We start from the raw sequence: 21,229 nt of genomic DNA, 5'->3' as shown, positions 1-21,229 counted from the left end.
TAAAGTTTAACAAAAAAAAATAAAAAATCCCGATGGTTTGACATGAACAAATATTCTGAGATGCCATGTGCACACATTTATGAAATGCTTTAATGCATGTAGTTATGTTTATTGCTCAAACAAAACCTACACTAACGTAACCACCCGCTGTCACCTAAAGGATCATCTGCGTCCAAAATTATTAGTCTGATTAATCTGCGTTAATACATGACTAATGCAATATTTTATTGTGATTGATTAATTAGTTAATGCTTTAACTTTGACAGCCCTAATTGTTATCTTTCAATATGTCTATAAATTGCCACATAAACAAAAAAAGCTATCACTAAAATATTAATAGCTCTAGTGTAAATGGCTGTTCACAAAACTTGAGCAGTACTTTTTTTTTTTTTTTTTTACAGTAGAAATACTGGGTCATACGACTGATGTTGCACATTCAGCAGTTAATAATATTAAATATTTCATTTTGAGAGAATTTGACAATTTTGAATTTCCAGCCGATTAACTTTAAAGGGATACTTGACTCATTGAGCCATTTCCAGCAGTAAAAAGTTCATATTTTGTCTAGAATTAATGTGGTAACTTCATTATTTTTCATTTACAATTAATACCTTTAAAAACTATTTTTTCCTGTTGCTGTCGACTGATGATGACATCACCTGTGCTGAGGAAGTAGGTAACAACAAATCATGGTCAGCAAACTGAGCCATGATTGGCCGTTACCTACTTCCTCAGCACAGGTGATGTCATCATCAGTCGACGGCAAGTAGAAAAAAATGCTTTTTAAAAGTATTAATTGTACATGAAAAAAATAATGAAGTTATCAAATTCATTCTGGACGAAATATTCACTTTTCACTGCTTAAAATTGTTCAACGAGTCAAGTCTCTCTTTAAACGAGGGTGAAAGTGATTAGCTGATAAAATTAGCTGCAACAATACTCCCCCAATCATCAATAAAAAAAAAAAAATGGTGATAAGCAATTTTTAATTAGAAAATGTGCACAGAAGCATGTTAGAAAGCGGGCTGGTAATTTTGCAGCTGTGCTTCAGCTTGTGTATTTCTAAATGTCTAGTTGCACTGTTGTGGTCAGGAACACTACCGAATCCATCACCAAATCAAAGCGGCTCCACTTTGAATCCGGTGCACTCACTTATAGCATGGACACATCACTGTGTGGAAAAAGATACAATAATCTGTTAGTGAGACCCACCCCCATAGCTTTGTGCCAACTAGTACTTAAAAACGATAAGAAGTAAAAATAAATAAATAAATAAATAAATAAATAATAATAATAATAATAATAGTAATAATAACAATAATAATAATACATTCAATTAATGTATTTCTAAAATAATTCAGGGGGATTAATGCACGCTGTTGTCATAATTATGCATAAAATACGATGACATGACCTTGCAGCTGCGCGAACATCAGGATACACCAGTATTTCCACATGCGCCGTCTACGAAAATAGATCCCAAAGGACTCTTTTGCTACAGCTCATTAAAAAGCCATCTACTTTAATGTTTAGTTTGACTGCCCTGAGTTGTCCGTCCTTACAATTTGTTTTTTTCTTCACTGAAATACAGCAGTGATTGGTAAATCTTAAATACAAAGTACATTGTGCATAAAGCATTGAAGTGAAATACATTTCAGCATTTTTACAGGATCAAACTACACAGTTAAACTTGGACTTTTCCCCCCACATACTCTTTTTGGGGTTAAAAGGTGGAAGGAAAGACTATTAGGGAGTCACCAGGCTCTGGCTTAGTGGCCTGTGTTAGCTCTTCTCTTCGCACTGGAGTCGCACATCTGCATCCATATATCAATGAATTTCCACAAAAACATTCCTGAAAGCAAAAGCGGGGGTGATTTGTGTGCCTCTCTCCTTTTTTCATTGAAATGTATTCAGGATCTAAACTGATCGCTGAACTCAAAGCTAAAGGGCTTTTAAATCAGTCAGCCCTGCAGAACTTGTACATCTCCTTCACATTTGGAACATAAATTTAGTAGCTCCCCAAAGCAGATGGGCAATATGGTGGCTAGATATTACTTTAAAAATGTAATACAACAAATATGCTACACTGTTAAATAATGTGGTCTAAACCACAACCACATGCACAATAGAGGACGGCAGCCCTTAGGGCCCACATCTAATATGGTTGAGCATGTGGACCCAAATTTTGCAAGCTTTACATGTTGGACAGTTTACGACCTTGTGAGTGAGTTCATACCATACTGCTGCCTAATTTATGGACTGATGTTTTATTTTCAAATACAGCAATCTATTCTCTAGCAGTGGATGGTAATAAAAGGATACAGGTGATGTTGGAATTTCACGTTTTATCCCACAAAGGAGTAGTTCCCTGATATTTTGTTACATGGTAGTATATGAAAGTGTTTGATTTATTGTCAAGTCGTGGCATTGCATGTGGACCATAAGCATGCATCTGGACATTGTTTCATATAATTCAACACAACACTTCCAAACACAACAGATAATAAAATATTCTTAAAAAATAGTGTGGGTGCTGATGGAACTGTTTGAATTATATTTGGGAGTCAAACAGTAGCTCCACCATGTGCTTTATATCGGAATCAATTCTGCTTCATGACTTAACATAATTGCAGAATTCAAAGGGGTAGCGCAGAATATTATAAAATTACACCTCAAATTCCAAATGGTAAATAACTGCATGTTGGGAGTGCACAGTACCGTTACACCAGGCGTAACAAACTTACTTTCTTCATGGGCGGCATTAGTTATGATTTCTCTCAGAGGGTCATTATTGTGATGGTATGTCATATTATGAGGTATACTCAAAAGCCCCCTGCCTTTTATTGCTTCTTGTTAACATTACATTTAATTTGAAATCAGAATAATAATAATTGAAAATTGTGGTTAGTATATATTTAAGATTAAGTTGGTGATTTGTTTCCCCTCTACAATATTTGTCGCAGTTGCTAAGGGCTCAGGTCATGACCAATCACAGTTCCCCTGCTGTGACATTCACAAGCTGAGCCGTGATTGGTTGTCCCTGGGCCCTAAGCAACTGTGATGTCATTTTCAGTCAACAGCAAGAGGCAAAATGGCCGCCCCCTGAGCTTAATAAAAGCGGGTGGATTTTGCTGTTGTATTCATATTCTACAGATAGAATACTGTATTTAGACAAGTGGGGCTGCATAAAAAAATATTATTGTAAAGAAAAATTTGGATTTGACTTGAGTCTTTAATCACTGCGAGCCGTTTTCTTTTATAATCAATAGTAGATAGAAAAATGTAGGTTGCCCAAAACCATTACTCACATGGACTCTCAAACTGTGTTTATTTTGTATAAAATGGGACAATGATGTCATCTACTGGTTGTTGTGCATCATTAAAGTTGTTTCCAAGAACGAATCAATTTTGCAAGAACCATAAAGGAGGCACAACTGCTTTAGTACAATATTTGATAGATGGCCTAGCCAGCGCCCCAGCCTGGTTGTGTGCACAACGGTAGTGGAAGCAGCACGACGATAAAACCAACAGTCTGGTGTGTTTGGTTAAGATGCACTTGTCAAGTGGGCTGACAATCACATCTGTGCTCATTCAAGGGAACCTCTTATCTGTGCTTCCATGTCCCACTCAGGAGACATAAGCACTTATGATGTTTGTATGATTTTGCTCTCAAGTAAAGTACAAGCAGTATGTCACACACTCATGTGTGCATATGAACTCAAGGTTATAGAGACAGAGGTGGCAAAATTACTCAACTATCTTTAAATGTTTTCTTATTCTGATGAATATTGTGTTTGTGGAATATGAAGAATTAAGCAGCAAAACACAACCGTTTTTATCCATCACAGGGGGCGGCCATTTTGCCACTTGCTGTCGACTGAAAATGACATCACAGGGCTCAGCTTGTCAACATCATGTGACCAAACCCATAGAAAATAGGTGAGCTATGATTAGGTGTTACTTGAGTGGACGGGCAACACATTTTGGCGCAACCTCCCGGCCCTCCACTTGTTGTGTGATGCAAACACAACTAGATCGGACACTTGTTTCTGACAAGTGGAGCTCATCTTGCAGAACACAATATGTTGCAATAGGCTAAAAGGGTTGTCAACCGTTGTAATCTAAGATACAAAACCTCTGATATGGATCCTACCAAGAAGATATGTCAGGCTGGTGAAATGGTATTGGTGGTAAATTATTGGCACATTGGTATTAGTGCAAATTGGCACCCAAACAACAAAACAATTTCTGCGCTGGAAAAAAAAAAAAAAAGTATAATTAATTTAATTTCATTGTAATGCATAATGACAAAAATGTGGTAATTCCCCCTCTTTCCCTTGGAAATATTTAAATTATATGCTAGTTTAAGACATTTTACTCATTTGCAATTAACGTACTTTTGAATTAAGTACAACCAAAGCATTTTTGTTTCTGTGTGAAAACATTCAACGTAATTTTTCCTCTTATAGTGCCCATGCTGAGTAGAACAAATAAATATCACACCAACGTTTCAATTTGATTGGCTCTTCTTTTAAAACTTATACTCAAACAAGTTTTATATCAAAAACGTGTTCACATAGCTTTGCTAAGGTTGCGTACTAAAAAATAAATGAGGTAATGACAACAGCTCAACCCCTAATACATGTATGTACTGTTTATTCAGATTCGATCGGGATTTTTTTTTAAATTATATTTAATCAACTAGAATCCTGTGGTTTTTTGTTTTTTTTTATCATCTCACAATTCTCTTCCTATCTAAGTGAATGAATATCTTGCTTCTCGAAATCTATTTCTGTCTCTGAATGCGCCTTGCATGCTGCTGCAGTTGTCCCTGTTTTTTTTTTTTTTATTATTTAATTTCATGTTACTAAGACTCGAAGATTTCAATCAATCAAACCCACATGTACAGTAAAGACACCATGTAAATCTTGGTTATATAATACGGACTCATTGATCAATCCGCAAAGTAGTAAATAATAAGCTACTCTTTTGCTTCATATTTCGTCGGCTTCATTGTTTTCGCAAGCCATAATGCCAGACGATTGTGTTTCTCGTGGGCGTGGGCTCCTTTATTGCACTGTACTGTATCACTGTACTGTACTTCCTCAATTTCTGCCGGCGTGAGGAGGAAGTGACGTCAGACGAGGAAGTGGCGCTCGCATTTACTCGACAGCAGTAGTTAGCAAAGAGGAGCAACATCTGCAGCCGCAACTAACGTTATCTTGCTGTCATCTGCGGTAAAATAACACATCATTTCTGTATTAATGGAGCAAGAATATCTTGGCATGAAAGGCGGCTGCATATGACTGCGAGGTAAGAATATTTTAGCGAGAGCTCTGTAGAAGTGTTAGCGTGGCAGGCTAGCCGCTTATGGTTAATGTTTTGTTTGATTAAAACAATGGCAAAATCCGTGAGAATCTTTGTTGGTTAGAGTGTGTTGATAGCGTTAATAGATCAACTTCCTTTAATGTTAGGTAAACGTGGTGTTGTTCACTATCAGTTTATATAGGTAATCACACCGGTTCATTTCATGTACCCTACAAGTTTTGGGGAACCGACCCTCTGCAAATATTATTTGTCACAAAAAGAACTTGTCACAAAAGCAATTTATTTTATTTTATTTTATTTTATTTTATTTTATTTTATTTTATTTTATTTTATTTTATTTTATTTTATTGACATACCTACTGTGCGTATGTGTTTGTATATGTGTATAATTGCACATTTATAACGTATATTTAAAATGACAAGTGTGTCATATTCACACATTTCTTGTGATACTATTATAAAACATTTGTATTTCTGTTTCTTTTCTGTGCTAATGATGGATTTTTTCCCCCCCCTCCCTCTCCAGATGACTCAGCAGTCAGTGGCTTGGATATCTGGAATTGCGGCTTTCTGAAATGTGGCTTACTCTCTTTATCATGTTTCATATTACTTTAGGAAGGTAAAAAATAACATGAATGACAATTTTTTAAATATGTTTTCTCACATGACACACTTCTTTGTCTAACACTATAAGAGCACCATAGAAAACCAGTACAGACAATGTCACTGGGTGAACAGTCTCAAAAGTGGTTTCCAACTCACGTCCAAGCCACTGTTCTACAAGCTACCGGTTTACAGCCCAAGGGCAAAAATGGCACCAATGATGCATACACTATCATCCAGCTGGGCAAGGAAAAGTACTCGACATCAGTGGCAGAGAAGACACTCAACCCCGTCTGGAGAGAAGAAGCTTCCTTTGAACTACCTGGGTTACTCCTGGACGGCAACCCAGAAGTCTATGAGCTGTGCTTCATTGTTATGCATCGGTCCTTGGTTGGTCTGGACAAGTTCCTGGGTCAGAGTTCCATCAACCTCAACGAAGCGTTTGACAACAAGCAGCGACAAAAAACTGAGTGAGTATTAGTAGTAGTCTGGCATGTGATGCTACTGTAAATCCTTACATCACGACTACCTTTTACGTATGTATGAATGTGTACTGTGCAAAAACATTACGCTTCAGTTACCTTCCATCCATATTTTAAGTCCTTTATTATTTATTTTAAATGCTGCTTATAATAATCAGTTTCTCACTGCACAGCATTTCTTGGTACTGCTTCAGTATGCAGTGTTAGGTTTGTTCATACTGATATACAACCGAAACCTGTCAAGATGTTTGTACCACCAGAAAGGGATGTTTGTTTTTCTTTAGTCAATGATAAGCAATGTTTCGGTTTAGAACTGTACACGAGGAAGTGGAACATATATTTGCAGAAGTTGCATAGACTAAATTAGCTTTTGACAGGAAGTGTTTTCATGTCATAAATTAAAATCACAGTGGTACACTTGATTATGATGGGCAGTGCATGTGGAATAATTATAAACTATTGAAGAAAGGGAAAAGCAAAATTGTTATTTTGCATCACAGTTTACACAGCACTGCCTGAAACGCCAAATTATGACCTATTTTATTTTTCTGGCAAAAAATGGCACACAGTTGTATTACGCAGAAGTAAAACAAGGACAATTAACCACTTTTAAGAGTTAGCTTGACTTTCGGTCACAAATAATAAATAAAAACCTGGGTGGCATAATATAGACCAACTTCACTAATATTAAATTGAAAACAGAAATCTCAGTTCCATACAAAATGCTTGATTTACAGAAATTACAAGTTGCTGTTAAAATGTTCTTTCCAAATGAAAATCCTTCTAAACTCCAGACATTTTCCCCATCCCAAGACTCCAGCTTCACATGTACGCTAGCCACTAGTTGTAGCAGGCCAACTATTGTGCAATGGCTCAACTTCTAAATAGTATTTTTGAACATAATTACCAAAATGGATTCTGCTAATTGGCCTATTCAAAACTAGTACCGCTGGCTATAAATTATGTGAGACAGCAATCTACTGTACCCATCCCTGTTCTATACCACCTATCCTCATGTGGGTAATGGGTGAGCTTGAACTGGTCGCAAACCAGCCGCTGGGCACATTTTGCAAAGCAAGCATTTACGCTCACATTCACACCTAAAGATAATTTTGAGTCTTCAATCAATGAATCTAACATTTTTGATTTTGGGATTTGGGAGGAAGGGGAAAGGGGAAGGGGAAAAATATGCAACTAGAATATGCAAACTCAATAGCTACTTTTACTTTTACATGTAGTCAATTATATCCCCTTCAAAACCAGAATATTAGCAATGTTGATGTGCATGTAAAAAAATCTGAATATGCTCATATCCCCCCCCCCCCCCCCCCTTTTTTTTTAAGCATAATTAAGACCCCGGAGAGACTTCTTTTTTTTTACCCAAATATTTAGTTATAGACGTGTAACGGAATATCTCCATTGAAAGAAACTTAGTTTGTGTCACTTAGTTTACTTAGTTTGAACTTAGTTTGTTCTGCACTTTTTTTGAAGTAAATGTGTGATTTCGTTTCCTGACCTTACATTTGCATTTCACTGCTTGATGAAAAACTGACTAATGAACGGCAGGGTACACTGTTTAATAAAAAAAAAAAAAAAAAAAAAAAAAAAAAAAAAAAAAGTTTTCCAAATGCCGAAGTACAACTGTGTATTAATTGCAGAGTAAACTAAAAGATTAGGCTGATTTGACACTTCCGACACACATGCCATTGCTTAACCCTGTATTAACAAAACAGCAACAGATCAACTAAATTGGATCTGGTGTTAATTAGCTCACCAACATGGAAATACATTAGCACTTCCTCAGTTTAGAGAATTGCAATATGTTATAATCAGTGTGAAAGTGGCACTTTTTTTTCTTTCTCTTGTGCCTGAGCTGATTCACTTCAAGGCCGTGGGCCTTTTCAGCCGAGTGTTGGTAATGGACATGGCCCATGTTGCCTGTCGGCCCATTCTCACATGGCAGGCAAGTCTGACAATGACACCAGGGCCCTGGATACTATGGCCACTAGGGGTGTGAATTGCCTAGTACCTGACGATTCGATTCGTATCACGATTCACAGGTCACGATTTGATTCGATACCGATTAATCCCGATACGAATTTATAAGTCGATTGTTGCGATTTTTTTTCATTCGAATTTAGAAAATACTAATCAGTAAGCTTGTAGAGTGTAAGATTTATATGAAAATGTATTATTTATTTATCTGAAATTTCAGTCTTATAGAGGTTGTAATCTGTTTCATGTTTGAACAGCATTAAAATAAAATATTAAGGCTTAATGTTCCGTTCATATAACATTCTTCCATGCTCAAGGTGTGAATCCTAACCCGAAGTCAGACGTTTTGTTGAATATTTTTCCATTAAAAATGGAAGTTTAAAAATCGATTCACACACACACACACACAAAAAAAAAAAAAAAAAAGGCAACGATGATAAGACGTTGAATCGGTAAGACTACCGAATGAACAATTCTGAGCTCTTTAAAAAAAAAAGAAAAGAAAAAAAAAATCGATTCAGCCGCCTATTTAATCGATTCGAGAATCGCGCGATGTAGTATCGCGATATATTGCCGAATCGATTTTTTTTTTTAACACCCCTAATGGCCACATTTCACCGTCTGTATGCTGCATTTGCTGCGGCCCATTTGTGATGTTTTTGAACCGACATATTGGGGAGGAATGACTCTCCCGATATCTGAGTAGGCAGCCCATAATTATCGCACACCTGTGTTTGTTGATTGTGAGGAGTTTCCCAGCGGTCCAGGGGCCAAGCAGGAGGATTGTGCTTCCAAGCACAGGGAGATTTACCTTGGCCTTGAGACACACTTGAGCTACAGTGCCGGCCCCATAGCAGCGGCATGCTGTGGCTGCTGATCTGACTGAGCATGGCGTGCAGCCTGGGAAATGGACCCTCCATGACTCGGCTACCGGGCCATGAGCTTGATGGTTTAGAATAGCATTCAGCAGCTGCACTTCTTTAATGCCAAGACCAATATTACTCGCATTGACAGAAATCTACCCTCGTTAAAAGCAAAATACTGTAGGGAGTCCTCGAGTTACGTCGGAATTACGTTCTGACGCTAGCAATGTAACCCGAATTTCCCCATTAAAGTCAATATTTACATCAAAATAATTAGCATAAAAAAACTAAAATATGTTTAAAAAAATAATAAGATGCTATACGACTGTCCAAGTGAAGCCCAAGTCTTTGCCGATGTTTGTCAGTGTCAGTGTCTGTTCTTTCTGTGATCTTTTTATGATGTTTAGCTTCATTTCCATGGTAATTGCTTTTCTTTTGGCTGGACGAACATTGATAGAACACGTAGCTTGCTACTTTGGGGGCAATGATGTGGGGAAAAAAAAAAGAGGGCGAAAAAGCCAAAGATACTTCCACAAGTGCACAAGCGCTAGCACTAGCTAAGGGCTAAATAGCGGATGAGGGGAAAACACTGCAGGCTATATTGTGGACGAGGAGCCAAAATGGTGGACGGGGCCAAAATGGCGGACCGGGCTTAACCGTTGAAAAGGTGAAAACATCATAGGAGGACTCTGTATAAAAAAGTGAATTTTATGTTTAATTTCTGATTTTTTGCTTTTGTTTTCCACTGCGGTCGCATTGTTCATTGATGGCAAAAGGTGAATTTATTTACTTGTTTTATAAATAGTGGTTACCTGAATTGTCTTTTGTACAGTCCTCATAACACAGAGGATATGACTGATTAGCATGCCTGAAATGGCCAGTTACCCTGCGATTCAATGTCCCAATTGCTTATCTTTGCAGTTCCGAACAAAGGCCAGATTTGTGCAAATGCCACTTTATTTTGAATGCACAAATCCCATTACTTCCAGTTGAAAACACATGGAGGTTAAATGAATAGGGGCCCAAAAGGAAGCCTGAAACGCTCCTATTCAAGAACATCCTGTTTGTTATATTCTGTTTTACCAAGAATGCTTGTCTTAAATGACAAATTCTCCAAAAATCTAAGGATTTGAGCCTCTGAATTGCTGTCAAGATTTTGGATTAGCATGCTCAAATTAACCTTGTATCATATTCTTGAGTTCTGCTTAAATGGATAATCAACATAGATAAATCCTGTTCTTTTTTTGTTTGTTTCTATATAAAAATGTCCCCATTGATTATGCTAAGCTTTCTCCATTTTCATTTTAGCTGGTATACCTTGCAGTCCAAGCCATCAAAGAAGAATAAAAAGGAGCGAGGACGCATCCAAGTCAGCATCCAGTTCATGCGGAATAATATGACAGCCAGTATGTTTGACCTCTCCATGAAGGAAAAGCCCCGGTCGCCTTTTTCAAAACTTAAGGTGAAAATGAAAGGTCGCAAACATGACAGTGACACGTCTTCAGCCATCCTACCTCGCTCTGCGGCATGCGACTCGGACCCTAATTATCACCCAACTGCCCCAGAACCGCGAGCCCAGCCCGAAACCAAAGCTAAGAGATCACTACTCTCTGGGGCCCAGAAACTCTCTGCAGCCCACTCCATGTCAGATCTCATTGGGACCCACTTTCGACCCAAGTTGGACTCCATGAATTCCATAGAAGAAAGTGGTGAGTAGTCTTAAGGGTTTTGTGACACTTTTTGAGTTTTGCTGTTGAAAGGATCTATAATATTTTAAAGGATTATTATTTTTTTAACAACTATAAAACTGAAAAGTTGGACATTAATTAATTTTGTCTTTACTTGCTTGAGACAACTTGCTCCTTTTTTCTCAGTGTTTTTTTTAATTTATTTATTTTTTTTATTTTTTTTATTTTAGCGTGGTACACACCATGTCACCAAAAAGTGCAGTGACTACCGGTACTTGTCGCCCTGTAAATAGGCCGACTGACTGACTTCAAGTTTTAAGGGACGTGACTCATTGAACTATTTTCAGCAGTGAAAAGTTAATATTTTGTCCACAATTAATTTGATGACTTCATTATTTTTCATTTACAATGAATGCCTTTCAAAAGTAATTTTCCTACTTGCTGTCTACTAATGATGACATCACCTGTGCGGAGGAAGTAGGTAACGGCCAATGATGGCTCAGTTTGCTGACCAAACCCATAACCATGATTGGTTGTTACTTGTTACCTACTTCCTCAGCACAGGTGATGTCATCATCAGTCGACAGCAACAGGAAAAAATAGTTTTTAAAGGTATTAATTGTGCATGAAAAATTAAGTTATCAAATTAATTCTAAACAAAGTATGAATTTTTCACTGCTAAAAATGGTTCAATGAGTTAAGTATCCCTTTAAAGACACCATCGATGCCAATTAGAGGACGCACCTTGATTGAAAATGTCCCAACAGTCAAATTATTTTCAATCTTTTCTTGGGGCACCATCATTTTTGTTTCAAATAATTCTGTTGAACCAAAATTCAAAAGCAATTGATTTTCTTTTGCTTAATTTTCATTACATTATTTTTATTACTTTTGTTAGTGCTTTCCGTCACCAATGTGGGTTTTTCATTAACAGAGGGGTACCAACAATTTTGTTCATATATGTAATTTCTAAAGGCCTATAAATAATGCTGAATCACGCAATGACTTTGCTTCTTGAATCCAGGTACAGCTGGTCCTCACAGGCGTTCCCAGAGTGAGGTACCAGGCCTCCAAGACAACGAGGCACACGGTGACCCTTTTACTGATATCAGTGACACCCTGCCACAGAAGTATGCCACGCTCCCACGCAACCGCAACCCATTCGAGGGGGAGCAAGGGCAGCTGTGGGACAAGCCCAAGGAGAAAAAGGAGAAGATCAGCCTATTGGAGCGCATGACAGGAAAGAAGGACGGGCGCAAGACCAGCAACGGGGGTCGTTTGGGCAGCGCGGGCAGTTCTGGAGACCTGCGCTCCCCGAACCCTTTTAGTGGCGATTCACAAGTGCACACTAACCCTTTCAACTACAAAGCAAGGTACATAAAGCAAACTGTGCATTATCGTTCCTATGTTTTTCATGAAATAGAGATCTTGCGTTCCCATGACCATGAGACGGAACTCAGGTTGACAGCGTCCAATCTGCAGGATGTTTATAGTTTTCTCATTATCCTTAGAAATCTTCTCTCATGCACTCCCTTCTTTGTGTCAGACTGCTGTCAAGTGTTTTTGTACCCATTGAACCTGTTATGTCTTTTCCTGGCTTCCATCGAGAGTTGAGGAACACCGAGACTACATTGTGCTTTATCAGAATGGAAGGTGTCATTAGAGGCTCTTTAGAGAGCTTTGGCGTGATAACAGAGCCCTCTGAGCAATCATAATGAGATTCTTTAAAGTGATAGACGAAGCAATTAACCACTTATCTTTCTTAAACGGTCAGTCTAATGTAGAGCATTAATACATTGAAGACATTTAATGTACATAATTAAATGTATTTCGAACATCACTGCTAGCGTTTGTTTAACCACTCCTTTTCTTTTCTCAAGTATTTTATTTGACGTGATTTGTTTTCCACAGGAAGTTAATTCACTGACCTGTCCTGTTTGATTGATTTACAGTGACAAAATGCCACATAGAAATGAAGACCTCAGCCTGGGCCAAGGGAGCAAGGGCGTCTACGCCTCGAAAAACGTGAGCACAACTCAGCATGTCAAACCGTGATTCCTCGTGCAATTTTCTTGCGTGGTGTCACTTGTAAGTGAACTGAAAATGCAAGAAAGGACTTGTAAAATTTTGACACTTTGTAATGGAGAACAAGTCTCAGGTCTCATTTGACACAGCAGCTGGTGACATTGATCCTTGTGGCCTCTAAAAATTCAGATGTGCTATTCAGCTAATTAGCAGCTGCACACTCATATCATCATGTCTGTTCTGAATATGAAGTACTTTACAGTGAAATATTCATGACGTTAGTTGAGTTCTTTGGTTTGTATTTGAATGTTCTAGTTGAGGAAAGTACATACCGTACGTAAATATAAAATATTTACGTTTTTAATATTTACGCAAAACTTCTACTTAATTATCTGATTTAATGTCTCTGTTTTGAGAAACTTTAAAATGTGTGATCTGCTAGGTACACAGCAAATTTGGCATCTACAACAGAGCAATAGCTCAAGGGATGCCTAAAATGAGAAAGGGGATGCTGATAATGGCTTTCGTCACCTTTCTGTGCGAGTGTTGAGGTCTGTCATTATCCACACATGTGCCCCTGCACATGCTGCAACGGCTTGCAGAAATGCCAGCTCCCATTTCCTCCTCTTCAAGGCCCTAATTAACCACATTCGCGGGTGGGGGGTAGCGCACACATTTCAAAGGATGAAGCTTTTTAAATTCTCAAAGCTGAGCTCATTAGAAACGGTAATGACACAAGTGGAGAATGTACGCCTTATCTTCTCCTCAACTACTGATCGTAGAGAAATGGTCATCATTACTTTGCCAGTTCATGGTCAAATTTAGACCTTTAGCCCCAGCTACTGAAGCTCATTTCATTGTGAGAGAAAAATAATGTTGACTCAAATACACTGCATGTAAAACCATATGTGTTCCTTGAGGGTCCGTTCTCTTATTTTGTCGCAAATGGCCCAAGGGTTATCTCTTTTAATGAGATGCATTTCTCATCTCCAGTAGTCAAAATGTTTGAGAATTTTCATTTTGGCCTGCGTCCCATTCCTCCTAAATAGCCTTTGTGCTCACGAGGTGATAAGACACCTGGCAAACAGTCTAACAGAACTGTTCTGCGTTGTTTTTACTCTGCAGTGGTCTTATGACTGAGGCATGGGAGTGCAGGATGATAACTCTGGTATTTTAAACAGAGTCAAGCCTTTGCTGTGCTATCGATTTGGGGGAGGATGCCCGGCATTACAGTGATAAAGTGCTCCCTCATTAAAAACGATTACAGCTCCTGTTCTCATAGAAGATCTGCCTCAACAGGACCATGGTGCACTGCTGTGCCTTAATAATGTTCCCACATGGGTGAGGGTGGGACAAGGACTCTTTACACACTTTTGTACGCCATTACAGTTCAGTTTTGTTTCTTTTACTGTTGTATTTGAATGTCAACTCCCAGTAGGACAATTGCATTTTTCTTGGTGTGTTTTAAAGGCTTGTAGGGCAGGACCTCTACCATTTATTAGTGTTACTTCTAAATCTTCAACAGCTTTCAGCTAGCCTGTATTAGCAAAAGATAAATATGGTGTCTATCTAATTCTGACTGGGTTGAAATACAAGTTTGTATTGTGGTCTGTTTCCCATGTCCAGGAAGCAACACAGGGGAGTACGGCAGCCTATAGGAACTTGTCCTTTGAGGAAGTGGTTCAGGACCTCATCAAGCAGAAGGAAGTAGTGAAAAAGAAAGACGCCCACATCAGGGAGCTGGAGGACTACATTGATAACCTGTTGGTACGTGTCATGGAGGAAACACCAAGCATACTGCGGACACCCTATGAGCCCAAGAAGAAGGCAGGTAAACTCAATAAAAAGTAAAAAGCAGAGGCACCGACAACAGACTACACTAGAGACGAGTGGGGCAGTAGTTTTACGCATCAGGATCGGTAAATGAAGTGGAAGGTTCATGATTGTTTAATATGAGTTTTTAGACAAACTTCTCCTTCAAGTCCAATTGCATACTTCCATTCATAAACTGTTAAAAGCGACCAATACTGTGCATTTTAGATATGTAAACAAAATGACATGATCTCAACATTGCATTGAAATCAAATGCAGTGATTTCCTACAGCTCTGTTTTCGTGATTGCACTTGTGAGGCGACAGCTGTTGTATACTCGGCTTCTATCATGTGCTTACCGTACAAGCTTGTCAGTTTAAAAACAGCCAAATTTATGTTTACTAGAAGCTGCGGAAGCAAAAACCTTTTATTAAAAGGTGATTGTGATTAAACCATTTGTAACACTTATGTTTACACTTAAGCACACGTCTTAAGACTGTCACATTTAGTCAGGCTGTTAATTCCAGAGCTGCGTCCTCATCTTGGCTCTCCTGGCTTGCTTATTAATGTTTTCAAATGAACAGTCTACATTCTTAATCTTGCTCCCTAAATTGTCCTTACTTTTCTTTTAATTGTGAAGACTATCATTTAAGGCTATTGGTGAAAGTTTCTTATCCGAAGATATTTTTTTACTTGAAGTGCAATAATCCTAATTTAAGCATTTTGCTTTATGTTATGCTGGAATTGAATTACACCTTACATCTCACCTTTACATGATGTCGTTTTTTTTTTTTTTTTTTTTTTTGGTAATTTATTTACTGGCCTTTTTCTCTTTCAATCCAAAGTACTGGGGCGTATGTATTGATTGATGCTGACACAGCTCTGTTACATTTTAATACTAATGTATTTGTAAGGTACTTTATGATTGCTACTGTATCCCATTACCCTACCCATGACCTCTGTGGTCTTACACTGGTACAAAAAGGCTTGTATATTGGATTTGTCAAGTTATGTATAATGCTAATCCATTGAAGTATTTTTTTTGTATGTATTATACCATGTTATATCACAGCACTTTTCTTTCTTTCTTTCTTTTCCTCTGAACAGTCCAAACACAATCATTATCATAATGTCTTCCCTCCAAAGTCGGTCAACATTTTTTGACAGTTACCGTAAACTCATTTGACTCTTATGTTGTCATCACATTCCGATTTTCAGTTTTTGCTACACTGCTGTTTGTAATAGGAACAATATGGTGACGTCACCGCAGTTATTTTGTGCTGAATAGTACAAATAAGAAAACAAAAAGGTTCATACATACATCTTTAGGTTTACATTTGTATATTACTTGAAGAGAAAGCAGCTGCAGGTTGCACTGTATTAAAGCATGTATTGTTTTGGCAGTATGGCAGTCGTACACCCAAAGTTCCATTTGACAACTTCAATCACGTTCTCGTGTGGATTAAATCATTCCAGCTGCATGTGTTCCAACGTTACTCTTTATGATACCAATTTACAGCTGATAGTTTTTTCGAAAATGTTTTGTTGTGGCAAGCAACATTATTACCTGCTGCCGTTAAACTCGTTATTTTACCTGAATGTACTGTATGTGGTTTTGTACAGAAAGCCAAAATCTTATTAGTGAATGTATTTCATTTTAAAAGCCACATTCATCACATGTAAAGATCAACAATGTCATTTAACATTACTTGCCTTTCAATTGTTTTGTAGTTTCAAATAGGCATGGGATGATTCTGACTGTACGATAAATGTGAGAAAACATATGGCAGTATCACGGTATTAAAATTACAATTCTAAAATGTCCACTTTAAAAAGGGGCTAACTAGTACTTGCTGGCACCATTTTTTAAGTATATATAAAGACAATGCACATTAATTGACGTAGCAAAAAGGCATCCATAATTATGCTGGAATTAGTGCAGGTGCTACCACAGTCCTTCCTCTCCCTCCCTCTCTCTGTAACTGCTCACCCCTCCCCTCTCTGCTCAGCCAAGATGGAAGGGGAAAAAAAAAGTGGCTGGCTTTCTCGTCATTAACTTAAAAGAGGTGACTCGTTAAGTGATATCTCCAGGCGGCCAATCATATTGCAGCCAAAGACAAATAATAATAATAATAATTATTATTATTATTACTGGTGACGGGCAGTTGTAGTGGTCATTTAAACCTTGACTTTTTGAAACCATAGTTTGGCCCATGCCTAGTTCAAACGAAAACTTCATATTCCATTTAGATACATGTGTTTTGACTTCCACAATACAATTATTGGACAATTGTATTTTTTATTTTTTTACACATGCTGTGTAATTTAGCTAATAGCCCATTTTAGCATGGATACTGTACTCAATGTGTAGATAAGAATCAGTTTTCCGTTAAGGAATATCACCTCACTGATTGCCTTCTAATATGTACTCTAATGTGACCTCTAGTTACACACTCGTTACCTACTGCTTTAAGTATGTATATGCATAGTTAGCAAGTTGAAATGGACCTTACTTACGGGTTGTAATATTTCTATTGTATTTAATCTTTGTATTGTCACATCCCTTTTTTAGTTGACTTACTATTAATTTTGTTGTGATTTAAAATATTTGAAAATGCAGCCAGTGTGGATTTACAAAGTGCAAAAAAAAAAAAAAAAAAGTCACCACCTGTTTTTCATTCAAACTAAACTTGACAGTGGCAAATCGTGATATAGAATTCATTCTCAGGAATTTAAATAATTTTGCAACTCAAGCATTTTCATAACTAAAGATGATCCTATAAGCCAAATAAATCAATAGATTGCAATCAGCGTGATAGACAACGATATGTAATTTATGTTTATTCCCACCAGGTGCCTGCAGAGTGAAGGCACGCAGCATCTGCGCTACTCAAATGATGAAATATGAATACTAAGGATGAGATACATTGAACACATTTGGACCCTGAAGGGGATTTAGTTCACATGAAAGAAAGTGATTGTGTTGAAATGAATTCATTTAGCCTGTCATTTTTATTTTTTATTTATTTTTTGCCTTTTAGCTTGATTGCTACATTTGCTTTATGCTGTAATATAATTTGGTTCTTTGGTAGATGTCAGACTGTAACACGTAAATCTAAACTGAAGAGCATTTTCAAATCATTTTCGAGCTCCACACTCAAAGGGGGTGACTGTCATTATTATACTTGTTCTTAGCAGCCTCTTTGCATAAATGTTTTTCATCTAGTCAATGCAGCTTTTTGAATATGCAAAACACTAAATATGCTTGGAGGAAATGTTTCCTATAAACCCCGCAACTATTCTACACGGTAATCGGAATAAGACACATGGCCATAACATGTCTGATTGATGTGTGGAATTTTTGTGGGTGATGGCGTAATCCATAAAACAAGTTTTGATGAAGCTGATGCACAACTAGTGGTGAGAATGATTTTCTTACAGTCTTCTTGTCTTGCTTTGTCTCACAGTTTGACAACGTTTTAAAAAAGAATGTATGACTTTGTTTGATCATACAAGTCAGAATGTGATGATTTAAGTTGGCCAACGTTTAGCTTCTGAATGTGTCTCTGGTTTTCCAAATTATTCATCCACATTACCTTCGAGTATAACTGACAAAGTATGAAGTCGTGTGTTTTGTTAATCATCTCAATATAAATCACCCACCCACATATTCTAGAACACAACCCTCCTGCTTGGACTGTGTGTAAAGTGTACCTTCCGTTCCGGTTGGAGGTACTGTAAACTGACATATATTACATTAATATTTGCCTTCAGTGGCCAGTTTGAGGTTTTTAAACCAGCATGTTTGGAAACAAGATTGTATTGACGTTTTTTTGGTGTAGGGGGGTTTAGGAACACAATTGTGGTTAAGGTTTAGGCAAAAGGTGACTGTATGTCAAGTGCCAATTGTACAATTATTCCTTCAAAGAATGCTTGATAATACTTAATGATTAAACAATTGCAAAAATCATTTTAAGCAACACTATTACTATTGCTGGAATTGAATTCCAAAGGTACGCTGGATGTTTTGAAAGGCACAAGCAAAATTGTATTGTCCTTTTCAATAAAGTCACTCTGAATAATGCTGACTCACTGCTCCTGTGTTATTTTTGTAAGCTATAAAACAAACATGAGATGTGTATTTGTGCATATTCATGTGGGTCACTGATGGATACGTTTGTCCGTGATGCCCATTTTATGAATTATCATGTGGAGAGACCAAAATGAAATAACCAATTTGGGACTTGAATTTTTTATTTTTTTATTTTTTTATTTTTTTTTTATTTTTATTTTTTTATTTTTTTTTTATTTTTATTTTTTTATTTATTTATTTTTTTTAATTGATTTTTTTTAAGGCCCAGTATGCCGATTTCACTCAGGAAAATGCACTTTTCAAATACAGGATGTACACACTTTAACTTTCTCTCAGTCTACACTTCTGGGTTTATGTTAATCTTTGGTGGTGATTTTGTCCTAAACCCCCGTGTATTTGGTCATTTTGTGTTTGTTTTGTAAACAGCGGGACGTTTGACACATTGAGTTCCTCCACATAATGACTCGCTTCACAAGCATATTACGGTCCTCTTCATCTGAGAATTAGCATAGATTTTAAACACAGAAGGCCAAAACATCCCAAATGAAAATTAAATTGCACTAATAAACTTGCCACCAGAGGGTGCTAGAACTGCACAAATGGAAATCAACCTGACTTTTTTTTTTAACAGATGTGTTCCTTTTAAATATTGTGAACATGACAAGGACGATATTGTGACAGTTTTGATATCACGATATTGCCCTTATCGTGACATCCCTAGTTCCAATATTGCATGTTAAAACTCCACTCTCGTTTAACAGGACTGTGTGAAAACTTTAGTGACAAAAACTTGTCTTTACTGCCTGACGTTCTTGTTGGTGGCTTCGCTTCCCCATCATTTGTTCATACAAGCGCACCTTCACTCCTGTTGCTTCCTCATCTGCCAGCTGCAACAGAAACAAGTTATCCATGAAACCAAATTCACCCTCTCACAATCCCTTTGGATGTTTTAAAGTGATTATCAGAGAACTGTTATTGTAACCGTGCTCATAGAACTGATGTGTCGTGATTAAATTTTTATCCAGTGATAAATTAGCATCTCCCTTGGAAGAAACTGAACACAAATACGTTTGTAATTGGGCTTTATTTAGGTGTCACCTGTTGTAATCATAAACTAATTGGCAAGCTCATCCTTGTCTTCTTTAGACATACATCACCAGATCAGATGACAAACGTGGCAGCTTGTGCGGCGCTGGCACGTGTCACCTGAGTGCCCCCTAAATTAAAGCCCTTTAGCTCCGTGTGCATTATATCATATTGCTGTAATTTGAGGAAATATCCCACAAATGTGTTATGCAAGGATCTGTGGATGCTGGAGAGCCCGGACGTGCCATCGAGGACCACCCGTGGGTCACCTGCACGCCTTTTAAATATGGATGGGCGTCATAGAGGAGGATCAGTGTCACCCTGCACGCGTCTGTGGATGGGAAGGCTTCAGGCAGTCATGGAGAAATTCAGCAGATGGATGAGGTGCTCTAAGAGAAAAGCAGACTGCCCTGAACTTGCTGTACGGGCCGAGGGCCAGATGTCAAGGTTAACCTCCTTCAACTCCCCAGAGTGTCGACTCCACCCCGTCCTCCAAGGCAGGACTCTTTTGTTGCGTAGTTAGCGCATCTAAAAAAGCTCGGCTGGTGCTTGAGATAAATCAGGTGTCAAACGTGCTGTCGATCCTCGTGTTGGCTATTGTGTTGATGGCATTGTCTCTTTGATAGCTGCCACGCGTCTCGTATCAGGTGAACAAAGACAGATGACAACTAGAAAAAAGACGCAATGTGTCAACACTGGGCCCAACTCATTAAGATCACAAAGGCGACTTCCATCAAGAGCCGTATCAAAAAGTTGAACTAGGATAATGCTCAGTTTTCATTAAGCCTGTCAGAAAATCATTTATTTATTATTTTGGCCATAGTTCATAGAAACATTTGAGTTCCTCCAGCCAATGTGATTACAATGCTAATGACCAATACAGTGATGATCATAAACAATACCCAATAATGGTATCTTAATAATTTCAATTCAATTTTTTAATTTCATTATTTAAAAAAAGAAAGGTGGCCAAAAGAAGTAAAACTTGTATCTACTGCTAATCACAAAAAATGAACATGAAATAAATGACAGCGAGCAGTCAAGATGCTTTCAATATAAAAAAGCAAAATAATTCAACAGCATGACCTTGTGCTATATGTATTTTTCCAGTAATTGTGCCTTTATACATTTTTTAAAAGTACAAATGGCCTGAGATGATTTAGTTTTAAATTGTAATTTTATAATAAAGGATGACAATTTTTTTTCGATGACTCCTTTATAATTATTTTTCAGCATATTAATAGAATTAGCAGT

General features: G+C 37.6%; 1 protein-coding gene across 2 annotated transcripts; it reads left to right on the top strand.

Moving 5' to 3' along the window:
• Positions 1-5,141: 5,141 nt before the first annotated feature.
• Positions 5,142-18,884, top strand: rab11fip2 (RAB11 family interacting protein 2 (class I)). 2 transcript variants are annotated; one of them, XM_077495871.1, is made up of 7 exons: positions 5,142-5,313; positions 5,855-6,401; positions 10,580-10,980; positions 11,984-12,332; positions 12,912-12,984; positions 14,611-14,751; positions 17,650-18,884. In XM_077495871.1, exons 2-7 carry the CDS (start codon positions 6,049-6,051, stop codon positions 17,662-17,664), a joined length of 1,332 nt encoding a protein of 443 aa, XP_077351997.1. In that variant the 5' UTR covers positions 5,142-5,313; positions 5,855-6,048; the 3' UTR covers positions 17,665-18,884. The 2 variants fall into 2 exon arrangements, with proteins under 2 accessions (XP_077351997.1, XP_077351996.1); XM_077495870.1 differs by having other exon boundaries at positions 14,611-14,815.
• Positions 18,885-21,229: the final 2,345 nt, after the last annotated feature.

Source organism: Festucalex cinctus, chromosome 14 (genome assembly GCF_051991245.1).
Source record: "Festucalex cinctus isolate MCC-2025b chromosome 14, RoL_Fcin_1.0, whole genome shotgun sequence".
NCBI classification, from domain to species: Eukaryota; Metazoa; Chordata; class Actinopteri; order Syngnathiformes; family Syngnathidae; genus Festucalex; species Festucalex cinctus.
Note: the sequence above shows the minus strand (reverse complement) of the source record. Positions and strands in the feature narration are given on the sequence as shown.